Genomic DNA, 12,757 nt, shown 5'->3' on the forward strand with positions numbered 1-12,757 from the left:
CTCTATGAGTAAGCAAAGGAGGGTGCATCAAATATATTGATGATAGTAGGATTGCATGACTTTTATGTACTCGAGATAGGATTTTGTCCTTCCTCAAGAGCATAGAGGGTGGGCGACAACTAGAAACCCTTTTTGAATAAACCATGCAAGTTATATTAGACACATCAACTGAATGATAAGTACATACGACCATAGGGTGTGGAAAATAGGGCTTCCCGTCCGCTCAGCCGTACTCAAGCCACACGCCGGGAGGTTAGTAGTTGGGTGGGTGACCACCAGCGAATCCCTTCTGTTGTATGTTTTTGCCTTTCTTGACTTATTTATCTTACTCCAGATACATAAAATGAATTCTGATCATCTGTAAGGAGGTGGATTGGGCGGGGCGTCGTTGACCTTTATTTATGCAGGATGTCAGATCTGTCTGCTCGCCGCTGCCATACACGAAGTTAAACCCTCCTAATGCCAGAGATGCGAGGCCATATGATTGGAGTGTATTTATCCGGAGAGTCACGGGCGAAACAAGCGACAGGACACCAACAAAGGCTCGCGGGCAGTACGTGACCGAACAGCTTGATGTACTGTACTTAACTACAGGAGTCGGTAATGCACTACATCGGACCAGGCCCTTCGGCGTAACAACAGCGTCTCCATTCAGACTATATTCGATGAAACAGACAACCAGGGATAATCCAGCCAAGTCCTATCATTGGATGATTTGGACTGCAATAAGTTCAACGATGGCTGCATCGACGAGTCGCTGTTTATGCCATGGATCATGGATACTCACATGCAGCAAAGCTCACCTAGTAGATCCAAATCAAGCAGTGGCGGCATCCAAACCCGTGAGCCCTTTGGTTTCTGTGTGCTCTAGGCGTCCTTGGCTGACATAGACGATAGCTGCCGCTGACCTGGCAGTAACGAGGCCTCCCTTTTCAGCAAGGAGGCGCAGTGCTACAGAGGCGGCGCAGGACCGGCTCCCAGGAATTCCAACGGCCGATTCATCGTTTGCGTCGCTACTCGGGCCGTCGGATAGCAGCAGCACAGGTGATGCCGAATGTTGGTAAGGTGTTCACTTGAGTCAAGACGATATTGTTTGGACGACGACTACCGATGTACATGCGACGATGGGCTCGATATCCGAAACGCTGCCTGTTGAACCCTTGGACGAGACACGTACAGAGTCCGACAACTGTTGTCTGTTATAGTCCGTCTCCTTTCTCGAACGGCTGTCGTCCAAAAGCTCTTCGCGCGAGGACCGCCTTGACCTGCTCCTCGCTGACCTGCGCAACTCGATTGAGACTCTGGCTGTTTTCATCTCATGCGACAGATGTGCGACTCGAGTAGAGCAGAACATGCTGCTTGCCATGGCGGCTAGACCAATCGGGGTCATCTGCGGCAGGATAGCCAACTGTTGCAAGGCGATGCTTCAGGATAGTCTGAGCGATACAGGCTCCTCGCAGCAGGGAAGTGAGCCTGTCCCCTGTCCGATTCCGGACAATGTTTCGGTTGCCACGTATCGCGTCAACCGACGTGAGAAGCTACACCTGCTCGGCAGCCTTGCGGCGTTGCAGATAATGGATTTCCAGAGGCAAATCAATATAATCAAGTCTCGATATCGCAATCGGCCAAATAAAAGACAAGTAGGGGCCCTCAGTGAGGCAGATAAATACGTCAAGTTGGCGCAGGTTTCGCTCAGCGGTGATTCATGACACGGTTAGATAGCGAAGATAAAGGGAGGTGACGCACGAACTCATGCTACCCTACGCAGTCTTCCACGACCGATGTAGCCCTCTAGTGTTTCTCTCATTCGTCTGACGGAGGGAACAGCCAAGCCTTGTGGTGGTGAGCTTGTTTGGCCTCCCGCCGCGGCGTCAGAATCTGGGCTGACGAATCGACGAATTGTGGATAAGCATAGAGCTACGGGTGTGCAACTATTTCATGCATCAATTAGGGGTGTCTTGCGCTATGTAGACCCAACAGAAGGAGCAAACCAACAGCCATTCCCAGACGTGGAAAGGTACCAGCGATGACTTACAATACAGATGTCGTAGGCATAGTTTATCGCATGGAGCCCTGAATAGACTGAGAAATGGCGCATCCATTCTCCAGAGAGATCGGGTGAGAACGGGCTCGCGGTGATCCTGTTCCGGTAACCCGCTGGTAACATCGGGGGATCCCGCAGCAGAAAAAGGTCAATCCGCATGTGCGAATGACGCCAATTGACCCCTCCCAGCCACATGCAAGTCCAATGGGTGCCGAGATCAAGTGAAGGGGTAATTTTTCTCCTAACCTGGACGACGAGCGTCTGTCTTTCTCCAAAATCACCCTGCGATGGTGTTCCCCCCAACGACGGGAGAAGATACTCAGCACATTCTGAGATACATCCGACGGTAATTCTCATCCTGTGCCATCCCGAAGAAACCCTGATCAAGATGTCTCGACCTGGCACTCCCTCGATGCTATTTTTCGACGTCTTGGGCACAGTCGTTGAATGGAGATTCTGCATTGCGAACCAGCTGAAGGCTGCAGCAGAAAGGGCCCTGCAAGACCAGGCTGAGATTGCTGTGGATGTGCGAGGCCGTGTCTCCGACCTAGCGCCCTCAACATGGAATGAAATCACAGACGAGTGGCACCGCTCGTATATGAACTTCGGACGCAGCTTTGATCCATCCAAGCCCTTTGTATCTGTAGACGAACACAACCGCGTCTCTCTAAGCAATATCTTCACCGACAGGCGTCTGCGGGATCTTTTCAATGACGACGATCTCCAGCACTTGACTCTCTGTTGGCATCGCCTCGATCCGTACGCGGACAGTGTTCAAGGCCTTGCGCTGCTCAACACCAAGTTTCCGACTTCCACGTTGTCCAACGGTAATGTCAAACTTCTCGAAGATCTAGTGGAGCACGGTTCTTTGCCTTTCAAGCATATAAGCAGTGCAGAGCACTTCAATGCTTACAAGCCAGCGCCAGAAGTCTATCATGCCGCTGCGCGCAGGTTCGGGTTAGAGACCTCGCAGTGTTGCCTTGTCGCTGCCCATCTTCACGACCTGCAAGCCGCCAAAAGGTGCGGGTTCCAGACAATTTATATCGAGCGACCTTTGGAAGAAGCTTGGGATGCGGAACGCGTCGCCCAAGCTAAAGAAGAAGGATTTGTTGATTACTGGATCGGCATCGAGGGATCAGGTCTTTTGGACGTTGCTCTGTATTTTGGAATAGAGACAGACGCGTAGGTCCAAGTCTTCGCCTACAATACACCCTTTATGCGCTGGTTAGAATCATAGTTGTCTTCTAGTTTTATCGCCGCTCTTCCGCGCAGTAGACAGTCTGGATACCAAACCAGCACAGCAACCTATTCTTTGGCTAAGTGATCTATTACTCCCATCCACGTCCTCAAAGCTTTGCCCGAACACGTGGTCCCGAAATGATCAGTCGTGCTGCGACCAGAGCGAGGACCGCCACGATCAACGCGGCTCCTGCCCACATCTGCGCAGCCAGGTACTCCCCACCGGTGCGCGCTATCAATGTCCCCGCCACAGAGGGCCCAGTCAACGGGCCAAAGCTCATAATGGTCAGGGCCATGCCAACTCGCGTGCCAATCTTATCAAGGTCTTTCGTCAACGAGGGCACTGTCCCAACAAACAAGGCCATCGCTGCTGCCGATGCTAGTCCATAGAACACCGCGAAGACGTACAGCTCGACTGTGGTATGCACGGCGGCCCAGAAAAATATCAGAATGCCACAAAGGGCCACGCAAGGAATGAGGCAGTTAAGCGGACCAATGTAGCGATCGGCCAAGTATCCGAGGAGGGCTCGGACAGGAATACCGAGGGCGTTAATGATGATTATCAATGTCGCACCGGATTCTTCGGAGATCCCCAACACCTCTGTCGCATTGTCCTAAATCTAAAGTATACTTAGCTCTCGATATACGGCACCTCTCATGATGGGAACTGTAGGTAGAAGAAAGCAAAGTGTCCAGTATGACCATTACATGGCATCACCTGAATCTCTGCCAACTGGCACCGTCTTTCTGGTGCCATCAAAGTTGATTTAGATGTCTTGTATGGCGTAATGTTGCCGCAGAGGATCCCGTTGGACTGGTGGGAAAATGCGGCTCTTCAAGATAGACGATAAATTCCACTAGAAAGATATCTTTACCATTTATATTTTACTTATAAGATTAGACCCCTCATCGGGGCAGCTTAGATACATGAATGCTTTCTTTGGATCAAGAACTATATATTCTGTCTATCCGATGCTTGGTTGGTATGCTATTGAATTCCGGGTGGTGCGGTCCTACCATTATCGCTATACAATCATTATGCCAACGAGTATATATATTTCAATTCATACAGTTATCATTCCTAATGGCCAGGTACTGAGTCATACTAAACAGCCGCAGCCGCAATCGCAGCCGCATGACGCTCGGACCGCCATGCGTGAAGGCCTTCGCTTTCGGCGTTTGGCCCAATGACAACTCACATCACCTGAATCCCTGTCTGATGGCGGGCATTTTATTGCGTCGAGTCATCGTTTCACTTGGAGGGGTTACTTCCTCCATCCACCCACACCCCGTCCCAAGTCTTCACCATGGCTGAGCTCACTACCCGTAACGGCGATCCTTTCGACCGTACACTCTTTGAGTCGCTATTGAAGCGCCGACTTTTCTATACCGAATCGTTTGAAATATACCGAACTTCCGGAAACCTTAAAGGCGACAGCAGAGGCCTTTACGATTATGGACCCCCCGGGTGTGCGCTCCAGTCGAACATTGTGGACTTATGGCGGAAACACTTCGTTCTTCAGGAGGATATGCTAGAACTTGATTGTACAATTCTAACACCAGAAGAAATCTTCAAAACCAGTGGCCACGTGGATAAGTTCGAGGATTGGATGTGCAAAGATACGAAAAAAGGGGGACTTCTTACGTGCCGACCACCTCATCGAGGCTGTCCTTGGGGCAAGACTAAAAGGAGATAAAGCAGCTAGAGGAATTGCTGGTGAGGGTGATAAGGCCGATAGCGCAGGCAAAAAGAAGAAGAAGGGTCCCAAAGTGAGCGACATCAAGGCGATGAAACAGGAGGACTCTGTTGTGGCAGAATACGAGGAAGTGCTTGCCAAGGTATATATGCATGGAGAAGCCCTTGCCACTCACATTCAATGCTTATCGTGGACTTCCTAGATTGATAATTACGATGGACCCGAGCTCGGCCAATTGATCGAGAAGTATGACATTCGAAACCCGGATGGGGACACACCGGTTTCGCCACCGGTTCCCTTCAACTTGATGTTCAAGACAACAGTGGGTCCCAGCAGTGCTTCCCCGGGATACCTCCGACCAGAGACAGCCCAAGGCCAGTTCCTAAACTTCAAGAAACTTCTGGACTACAACCAGAACTCGATGCCATTTGCGTCTGCCTCCATCGGAAAATCGTTCCGCAATGAAATTTCCCCTCGTTCTGGCCTCCTCCGCGTCAGAGAATTTTTGATGGCTGAGATAGAGCATTTTGTCGATCCAGAAGGCGGCAAGAGGCATCCCAAATTTGACTTGGTCAAAGATCTACAGCTCAGCTTCCTCGATCGCGCAACCCAGCTGGGCGGTAAGACCAGTCTCCACAAAACCACGATCGGAGAGGCAGTGACCAGTAGAATGGTAGACAATGAAACACTGGGATACTTCCTAGGCCGCATCTATCTCTTCCTGCTCAAGATCGGCGTCGACGCGAATAAAGTCCGATTCCGCCAACACATGGCAAACGAGATGGCCCATTATGCTACTGACTGCTGGGACGCCGAGCTCCAGACCACCTATGGTTGGATTGAATGTGTCGGATGTGCGGATCGCAGCGCCTACGATCTGACCGTTCATTCTAAGAAAACTGAAGAGCCACTTGTCGTCCGTGAATCCCGGCGTGAGCCACTAAAAGTTGAAGAATGGCAAATTGACATCAACAAGCCCAAGCTGGGACCACTCTTCAAGAAGAACGCTAAGGCTGTTGAAGCGGCGCTCAGCTCGCTCTCCCAGTCTGAGCGGGAATCTCTAGCTACGACCTTAGAAGAAAATGGTATCGTTTCTGTCACGGTCCCCGAAATGGCAGAGCAGGTTGAGATTTTCAAAAACTTGATTAGTATCGTCAAAAGGACGAGAATTGAGAACATCCGTGAATACATTCCCAATGTTATTGAGCCATCCTTCGGTATCGGCCGAATTTTCTACAGTCTACTGGAGCATGTCTACTGGCATCGGGCTAACGATCCTGCGCGTGGTGTCTGTAACTCCTGCTTCTAACTTCTGCTGGACTATCTCCGTCCAGTTTAATCTATATGAACTAATGTGTTATATCAGGTTCTATCCCTTCCCATCTCGGTGGCACCCACAAAAGTTCTCATCGTCCCGCTCTCCACTCATCAAGACTTCGTTCCCCTTACAAAGAAATTCGCAGAGGATCTTCGTGGACTGGGAATATCCTGTCGAGCTGATGAGTCCTCCGCAAGTATAGGAAAGAGGTATGCTCGGAATGACGAATTGGGCATTCCGCTCGGTGTCACGATCGATTTCGACTCCGTGAAGAATGGAACAATCACGCTGCGTGAACGCGATAGTACAAAGCAAGTTCGGGCCTCTCAAGAGGAAGTTTTCGGTGCTATCGAGTGTCTCATTAGCGGTAAAGAGAAGTGGGAGGATGTCTTTGCGCGACTTCCTGAGTTTTTGGGTCAGAGTGGGGATGACTGAATCTGCTCTTCATGTACTCTGATATGCATAGCATACTTGTAAGTCTCTCTCGTGAGTATTCAGGAAGTCATTCATGACGCTGACGTTCATCTTTGGGTTGGTTGCTCACCTATAGATCCACACGACCCGGCCAACAACCATACTATCGCTTCGTCCCATCCACCAACTACTTTATGGATTTTCCTGTTTCCATTCTGCTACCAGCGACGAGTTAAAAAGAGTGGTTAAGACAAAAAGAAGAGGAAGCAAAAACATACAACAGAAGGGATTCGCTGGTGGTCACCCACCCAACTACTAACCTCCCGGCGTGTGGCTTAAGTACGGCTGAGCGGACGGGAAGCCCTGTTTTCCACACCCTATGGTCGTATATGCTTATTTACAGCTTCTAGAGCCTTATATCCTGTCCTTTGGTATTCTCGTGATCTCCAATGATATCGTCTTCCAAGCGCCCAGTGTCTCCAGATCCCGGAAGGTTCTAATCGGCAGAACCAGTGGTAGCACCAGCCATCTCCTGGACGCAACGTCCACCCTTCCTTTGAATGCCTTTATTATGCCATATCATTGTTTCTCAAACTTTCTATTTCGTCATCTTCAAGACGCCCAATGCTGTCGGAATCCGGAAGAGTTTACTTATGACCATCACTGGTACCCCGGGTAATCTTCAGCCCAAGTGCTTCATCATCTCAATTGGCATTAGTCTCTGTAGGCACTATAAGGCCCAAAGTTCTTCCCTTATAAATGTATAAACGAGCGATGAGCTCCTCATGCTCTGCCTTCCCACGCGACGATAGGCCAGGTGGCCCTACTTGTCTAGCCGGATTATTCAGAGTATATGATTGAAGGGACAGCCCCACGTCAACCCACAGGCATCAACTTGGCTCCTTGCTTTGCACCAGGTGTCTCCCATGCTGTGTTTCGTGGGTACATCAAGATAAAGGCCAACGCGAGGGATTGGCAGGAACAAGGCAGAACCCCAGTGGAAGATTTTGATAAACACATGGCGAGGCATACGCGTCGTCCTGGCTGACAGAAATAAAGCCTTCATTTAATACACACGACAATCTCTTACCTCGGGTGAATGGATAGTGGCTAGATAAATAGATTATGTCGAAAAAGCAACATTGGGGAAATGTGGAAGTAGTGTTTGTGGGTTGCTATGAAAAAGTTATAGGAAGAAAAAGAAAAAAAAGAACGACCGAGACGTGACTCGAACACGCAACCACTGCCACATCCACTACCGGAAGGCAGCGCGCTACCATTGCGCCACCCGGCCGCTTTTGATGCTAATAGAGCAAAGCTTTTGCATTATAGACCTGAACATATTATCACCAGTCAGAACATGATAAAGAGTTCGGAAATCCTCACTATACACAACAATGTGTGGCAGTGGTATACTTGCTATTCAGAATAATATGAGTATGTTCCTCACAGCTCGGTGTTTGGTTTTGTGACTACTAGGCATGTCGTAATGAAGATTATGTTGGGTCAAGGTTAAGGTTAGTAGTATCGTCATGACGGTGCTAGTACTGGGTCTGTCCAAATATATAATGGCCAGCCGAAGTACTACTAGTATATGTCACTACACCAGACTCACAATCATAACAGTACTCCGAGTCTCCTGCCGTTTCCCCCAAATATAGCCGGTGGCACTCTTGGTATAAGAATTTTCCTTTATTATTTTCGTTTCGCTTCTTCTTCTTCTTTTTTTCTTGCTGAACAGTAACAAGTAAGAATGGAGACCTCGCCCGGCCATGCAACCTACCACAGTTGGCTGCTGGAATCCACAAAGCTTAGCATAGGGACTATCTCGGCTTCAAGCCTACTGTACATAAATGTAAGTCAGTGAATCATATCCCTCCTGGAAAAAGCATAGGTATGGCTAGAAACGCTTAAGTAGCTGACTTCTGCCTGGTCAGAGGCCGTTTGTAACCAGTAATGACTAAGAAGGCAACACGTCGCATCGTATCAATTATCAGTAACACAAACGGAGTGAGCCGACAGGAAAAGTTCAAAAGGCCAGAAGTCTGGAGTCTAGAACTTTGCTGCATTCACTTTCACCTCTTGGCCACTAGCCCAACTAGTAATCCTTGTTTACCCCCCTCATCCCAGAACTCCTCGTCAACACCATCCATCACAACTCCATCACCTCTTTACACTTTTCCCCTCATACATCAAACCCACAACAATCCTATCACCAATAATACTTTTTCCTAAGCAATAATGACTAGTAGCGAAGAACACCACGAAGAGACTGGCCGTATGTACCATAACCTCCTCCAAAGGCGCGATCATACTAACACCAAGACAGAGTTTGGCGCTGTCCCCATCTCCATCGACACTCTGAAAGAATTCTACATGAGTGTCCTCGCTAAGATGGAAGAAAGATACCATAAGCTTCCCAAGGCCCTCGCCGTTGAGCTCAAACTCAAAGATAATTCCGGAGAAGGCCGCTATTCCCTGGAATTCCTCGTTAGTTACACACCCACTACCCATGAGAACATTCAAGGCTGACAGTATGGATGTGATAGTTGAGTGCCACTGAGGAGACCACCGCAGAACAGAGATCCACTACCTTTTCCACCATTCTTCATACCATGTCGGAAGAGTCGAAGTTTGAAGGACTGAACATGGACATTCGCGTCAAGTGTATCACTGTCTGAGCTGAGACGTGACAGATGGGTTGATGGGGCGGGCTTCATCTACTGAATCGATCAGCGACAATCATGCTCCTGTGGGCTTGTGCGTACTCAGATATCAAAAATCTGCTCGACAATAAATACTGGGCTATGGCAGAGAATGGTTTTGTCTTGTGAGGATTGTGGAGGCTCTAGGATGCAGGTCATAATAGTGTTAGGAATAATCTGCAATGTCATATGCCGTCTCTAGCTTGAAGTACAGTCTACTTAATGGAACAAGTCAATTCTCTTCTCAGCCCCCCAACCATTCATTGAATGGAACATCGGGTAGTTATCTCCATGCAGTAATGGATAATCACAACATGTCGTCCAAAATACTACGCGGACGGCGCTGATATACTACTCTTTAAACCAACCGGATCTATCCCGTTGTCGCAGTCGACCAAATAATTTACCTGCAAACCACCCATATATCCATGCCTAGACAACTCATGTAACGCTGATACTGCTAATACAACCAAACTAGGTGTAATAGAGTAGTAATTCGATGGTAGACAGAAGATTAACTGGAATACCCTCATTTAATGACCTGTAAGAGAACTCCTCGTGGGATTCGAGACACCATGGTTCCTTCAGAATTCCCTAATAATCCAACTTATTCCAGTGCACTAGAGTGCCATAGGCCGAGGATCGGCTGATGAGGTGTTATGTTGTTCCATTCAAGCTAGAGACGGTGTACTCTGTGGGTGGAAATACTTGCGACCGACAAAACGGCGCGGTAATATGGACTCCAAATATTGTAGCTAAAGAAGAAGACAAAATAAAAGTTTCCTAAAAATTGCAAATAAAATATGAATAGATCTTGGCGAAAGGTAAAGAGCTAGAGAAAGAAAAAGAGAAAAAGAAATCAGATAGCATGTCCTGGTTTCGATCCAGGGACCTCCGGGTTATGAGCCCGGCGCTCTTCCCCTGAGCTAACATGCTGGGTGTATGAGTAGTGTGCACTTTTTTAATATTATGAAGCAGGCTCAAAAATTCAGCACTCTACTGGGAGATCTGCCAACAGCTTAAGTAAATTCGCTAGAAGTTGGTCAAGGATGGGTGAGAGAAAATCAGGTGATCGAGGATATATATCTGCTTGACTCTTTATGATAATAACCCATTGTCTTAAGAGTAGAGTTATTGGCACATCTCCTGGCATCCCCCACTGGAGCGTTTCTCTTGCCTTGACAGGAGTGCCACTGGCCTTCCACAGGAGATCAAGATGCATTCGCACATGTCATATACGCCATTACTTCAATTCAAGATCGATATTTAGAATTCCCCTGTATATAGTATCACGGATGGGAGTAGTAAAAGGTTCTAGGAATATGGAATTATGCACAGCACAAGTTATATTCATGTGGAATTGCTGAAGTAGGAGTTCTAAGTAGGGCTGTTCGATCCCACAAGCGTTGATTTCATAAAATATCAGGTAAAAAACCTATTACACGGGACAAAGCTTCAATGAACGAAACAAGACTGTCAATAACTTACTGATTTGAGTTCATACACGAGACCAAAACTGCAGACATACCGCACTGATAAATCTTAATAGGCGCCCGCTGCGCTCGCAATCAGCTGACCGGGGTTATTAACCGCTGAACATTACGTCCTTGCCGCTATCTACTCTTTACCACCGCCCCCTACTTTCTTTTCCCTCGTGAGTCGCCAACCTTTTCACCTGCCATTTCCACGACCGCAAAACAACTGCTTGATTCGTTTTCTTCACGCTTCTCTATCCACCTCGTTTGTCACAAAACTTTCGACAGTCATGAAGATTCCCTCAAACCTCACTTGGTTTGACAATGACGGCTACATCGGCCTGAAACTTGCTTTTCCGGCCGGTTCTACTTGGCAGTTAGAAAGAAAGATCAAAGAAAGCGAAGACCTGTACACTCAAGAAACAAGTGAGCTTTATAAGTTTACGTCACAGGCACAAGCTACATTTGTAGCCTACAAAGTTGCCGGGAATGGCCCATCTACTGCAGCTATCAAGATCCACATGCAGTATGTCCGTCCGACACGCAATATACAAATGGCTTTATTCCAAATCATGAATGCAGGATTCCGTGCTGGGAAACAGTCACCAAGCAGCCATCTGTTCGGGCTAAACAGGCAGATCCTGGGATCCCTTACAGAGGTAGCAGCGAGGTTGCGGCTCTTTCTATTCTGACGAAAGCCAGGTGTTCTAGCGCACCGTATCTGATTAATTGGACGTACCGAAGGCAGAATGGTAGTGGATGGGTCCCTGGTGGTTATATCCATTTCATTGCAATGGAGCTACTGCCAGGGGTAAACGTTTCTTCGATCTTTAACAGTATGGAACGCCGGGAGCGTGATCATTTGCGCAGCGCATTCAAGAAGGCCTGGATGTAGGTTTCCAATCCACTAATCATTCCTTGAAAGCAGATGATCTAACTCTGGTCAATTTGCAGTGAATGCATGTCGTGTGGCGTGGAACATGACGACATTGGCTTACAGAACCTACTCTGGGATAGGGAACAGCATAAATGGTTAGTAACCGACTTCCCGCTCACATAATTTTTGGAGTTGCCGCACTTCCTTGGAACTTGTGGAACAGGCACTGAAGTCTTGCTTTATTCAGTTATCTGATCGATTTCGAGCATTTTGATACGCCCAGTAGCAAATTTGTGACCTGGCGGGATAGGAACTATCTAGCGTGGAATCTGGCACAAGCACCCAATTTCGCCGACTTCGATGATATGTCGACATGGATATTATGAAATCCTCCTGAGGAATGATTTCATTGTCTAACCACACAGTCTACAGCTGTTTCTTTCTCTTTCCCTTTTTTGTGCCCTTTCAGATTCCCTTAGCTAAATCACTTCCTTATTGTCTTATTTCGAAGTTATTTTGTAGTCGTCTTTCTGTGCATCAAAGTATGTGGTATGCCTTAGCTCGCCTATGGTAATATTGGCTACGCTATCCGTACTATACCGACGTATTCTATCAGACCATTTACAGTTCTGCCACGCCTCTGTTTGTCTAATAGAATAGAGCACTGAGTAATCGTTTGAACTGAAAATGCCTAATGTAACCGATGAAATTTAGTGAGATGCTCTTTAGCATATACGCGCACCGCTTTCTCACGACCAGCGAGGTTTCTTTCCAGAAGCTCACAAGAACACTGACCAACCGATTGGAGATGGTACCGAAGTGGCTGGATTGAGGAAGGGAGATGCTCTTCCAAGAGTAGCTGACTGCGTAGATGATGACGTGGCTATGCCATTGAAAAGATTATGTTTGCTAGAGCCGCTTCCTGTACATGTTGACCACGTAAACTTGCTCGTTCAGTGGTGTATGTAAGCGCCTCCCCCCGCTCTCC

At 48.0% G+C, this 12,757-nt stretch overlaps 5 protein-coding genes and 2 non-coding genes across 7 annotated transcripts, besides 5 other annotated features; 4 read left to right on the top strand and 3 right to left on the bottom strand.

Moving 5' to 3' along the window:
- Nucleotides 1-195: 195 nt before the first annotated feature.
- Nucleotides 196-252: a sequence feature (Protein overlapping with rRNA (BO85DRAFT_503581, RAH53620.1) was converted to a misc_feature.).
- A 155-nt stretch (nucleotides 253-407) lies between these two features.
- Nucleotides 408-553: a sequence feature (Protein overlapping with rRNA (BO85DRAFT_503581, RAH53620.1) was converted to a misc_feature.).
- A 140-nt stretch (nucleotides 554-693) lies between these two features.
- Nucleotides 694-842: a sequence feature (Protein overlapping with rRNA (BO85DRAFT_503581, RAH53620.1) was converted to a misc_feature.).
- A 55-nt stretch (nucleotides 843-897) lies between these two features.
- Nucleotides 898-1,060: a sequence feature (Protein overlapping with rRNA (BO85DRAFT_503581, RAH53620.1) was converted to a misc_feature.).
- Nucleotides 1,061-1,240: 180 nt separating this feature from the next.
- Nucleotides 1,241-1,709: a sequence feature (Protein overlapping with rRNA (BO85DRAFT_503581, RAH53620.1) was converted to a misc_feature.).
- Nucleotides 1,710-2,432: 723 nt separating this feature from the next.
- On the top strand, nucleotides 2,433-3,230 carry BO85DRAFT_480846 (putative hydrolase; the record flags this gene model as incomplete). Its single annotated transcript, XM_025663027.1, has 1 exon — nucleotides 2,433-3,230. One exon carries the CDS (start codon nucleotides 2,433-2,435, stop codon nucleotides 3,228-3,230), a length of 798 nt encoding a protein of 265 aa, XP_025511543.1.
- Nucleotides 3,231-3,355: 125 nt separating this feature from the next.
- BO85DRAFT_503583 (monocarboxylate permease) lies at nucleotides 3,356-3,942 on the bottom strand (the record flags this gene model as incomplete). The annotated part of the gene is made up of 2 exons (XM_025664238.1): nucleotides 3,356-3,897; nucleotides 3,931-3,942. The coding sequence occupies 2 exons, from the start codon at nucleotides 3,940-3,942 to the stop codon at nucleotides 3,391-3,393; spliced, it is 519 nt and encodes a 172-aa protein (XP_025511544.1). The 3' UTR covers nucleotides 3,356-3,390.
- Nucleotides 3,943-4,590: 648 nt separating this feature from the next.
- On the top strand, nucleotides 4,591-6,733 carry BO85DRAFT_462683 (glycyl-tRNA synthetase; the record flags this gene model as incomplete). The annotated part of the gene is made up of 4 exons (XM_025661865.1): nucleotides 4,591-4,872; nucleotides 4,916-5,122; nucleotides 5,183-6,268; nucleotides 6,347-6,733. 4 exons carry the CDS (start codon nucleotides 4,591-4,593, stop codon nucleotides 6,731-6,733), a joined length of 1,962 nt encoding a protein of 653 aa, XP_025511545.1.
- A 1,192-nt stretch (nucleotides 6,734-7,925) lies between these two features.
- BO85DRAFT_t247 lies at nucleotides 7,926-8,006 on the bottom strand. Its single transcript has one exon. It is a non-coding gene; the product is annotated as a tRNA-Arg (tRNA).
- A 784-nt stretch (nucleotides 8,007-8,790) lies between these two features.
- On the top strand, nucleotides 8,791-9,659 carry BO85DRAFT_523313 (uncharacterized protein). Its single transcript, XM_025665330.1, has 3 exons — nucleotides 8,791-8,990; nucleotides 9,042-9,202; nucleotides 9,262-9,659. The coding sequence occupies exons 1-3, from the start codon at nucleotides 8,954-8,956 to the stop codon at nucleotides 9,391-9,393; spliced, it is 330 nt and encodes a 109-aa protein (XP_025511546.1). The 5' UTR covers nucleotides 8,791-8,953; the 3' UTR covers nucleotides 9,394-9,659.
- Nucleotides 9,660-10,281: 622 nt separating this feature from the next.
- BO85DRAFT_t246 lies at nucleotides 10,282-10,353 on the bottom strand. The gene has a single exon. It is a non-coding gene; the product is annotated as a tRNA-Met (tRNA).
- Nucleotides 10,354-11,061: 708 nt separating this feature from the next.
- BO85DRAFT_523314 (uncharacterized protein) lies at nucleotides 11,062-12,263 on the top strand. The gene is made up of 4 exons (XM_025665331.1): nucleotides 11,062-11,418; nucleotides 11,475-11,783; nucleotides 11,847-11,924; nucleotides 12,017-12,263. Exons 1-4 carry the CDS (start codon nucleotides 11,183-11,185, stop codon nucleotides 12,153-12,155), a joined length of 762 nt encoding a protein of 253 aa, XP_025511547.1. The 5' UTR covers nucleotides 11,062-11,182; the 3' UTR covers nucleotides 12,156-12,263.
- Nucleotides 12,264-12,757: the final 494 nt, after the last annotated feature.

Source organism: Aspergillus piperis (genome assembly GCF_003184755.1).
Source record: "Aspergillus piperis CBS 112811 unplaced genomic scaffold BO85scaffold_22, whole genome shotgun sequence".
NCBI classification, from domain to species: Eukaryota; Fungi; Ascomycota; class Eurotiomycetes; order Eurotiales; family Aspergillaceae; genus Aspergillus; species Aspergillus piperis.

What these genes read in the sequence shown, in the direction of transcription:
- BO85DRAFT_523313 (XM_025665330.1), top strand. Translation starts at nt 8,954, where the DNA reads ATGACTAGTAGCGAAGAACACCACGAAGAGACTGGCC. An exon ending in ACACCACGAAGAGACTGGCC is followed by an intron (nt 8,991 to 9,041) that starts GTATGTACCATA and finishes ACACCAAGACAG; the next exon opens with AGTTTGGCGCTGTCCCCATC. An exon ending in GCTATTCCCTGGAATTCCTC is followed by an intron (nt 9,203 to 9,261) that starts GTTAGTTACACA and finishes TGGATGTGATAG; the next exon opens with TTGAGTGCCACTGAGGAGAC.
- BO85DRAFT_523314 (XM_025665331.1), top strand. Translation starts at nt 11,183, where the DNA reads ATGAAGATTCCCTCAAACCTCACTTGGTTTGACAATGACGGCTACATC. An exon ending in GCATTCAAGAAGGCCTGGAT is followed by an intron (nt 11,784 to 11,846) that starts GTAGGTTTCCAA and finishes GTCAATTTGCAG; the next exon opens with TGAATGCATGTCGTGTGGCG. An exon ending in GATAGGGAACAGCATAAATG is followed by an intron (nt 11,925 to 12,016) that starts GTTAGTAACCGA and finishes TGCTTTATTCAG; the next exon opens with TTATCTGATCGATTTCGAGC.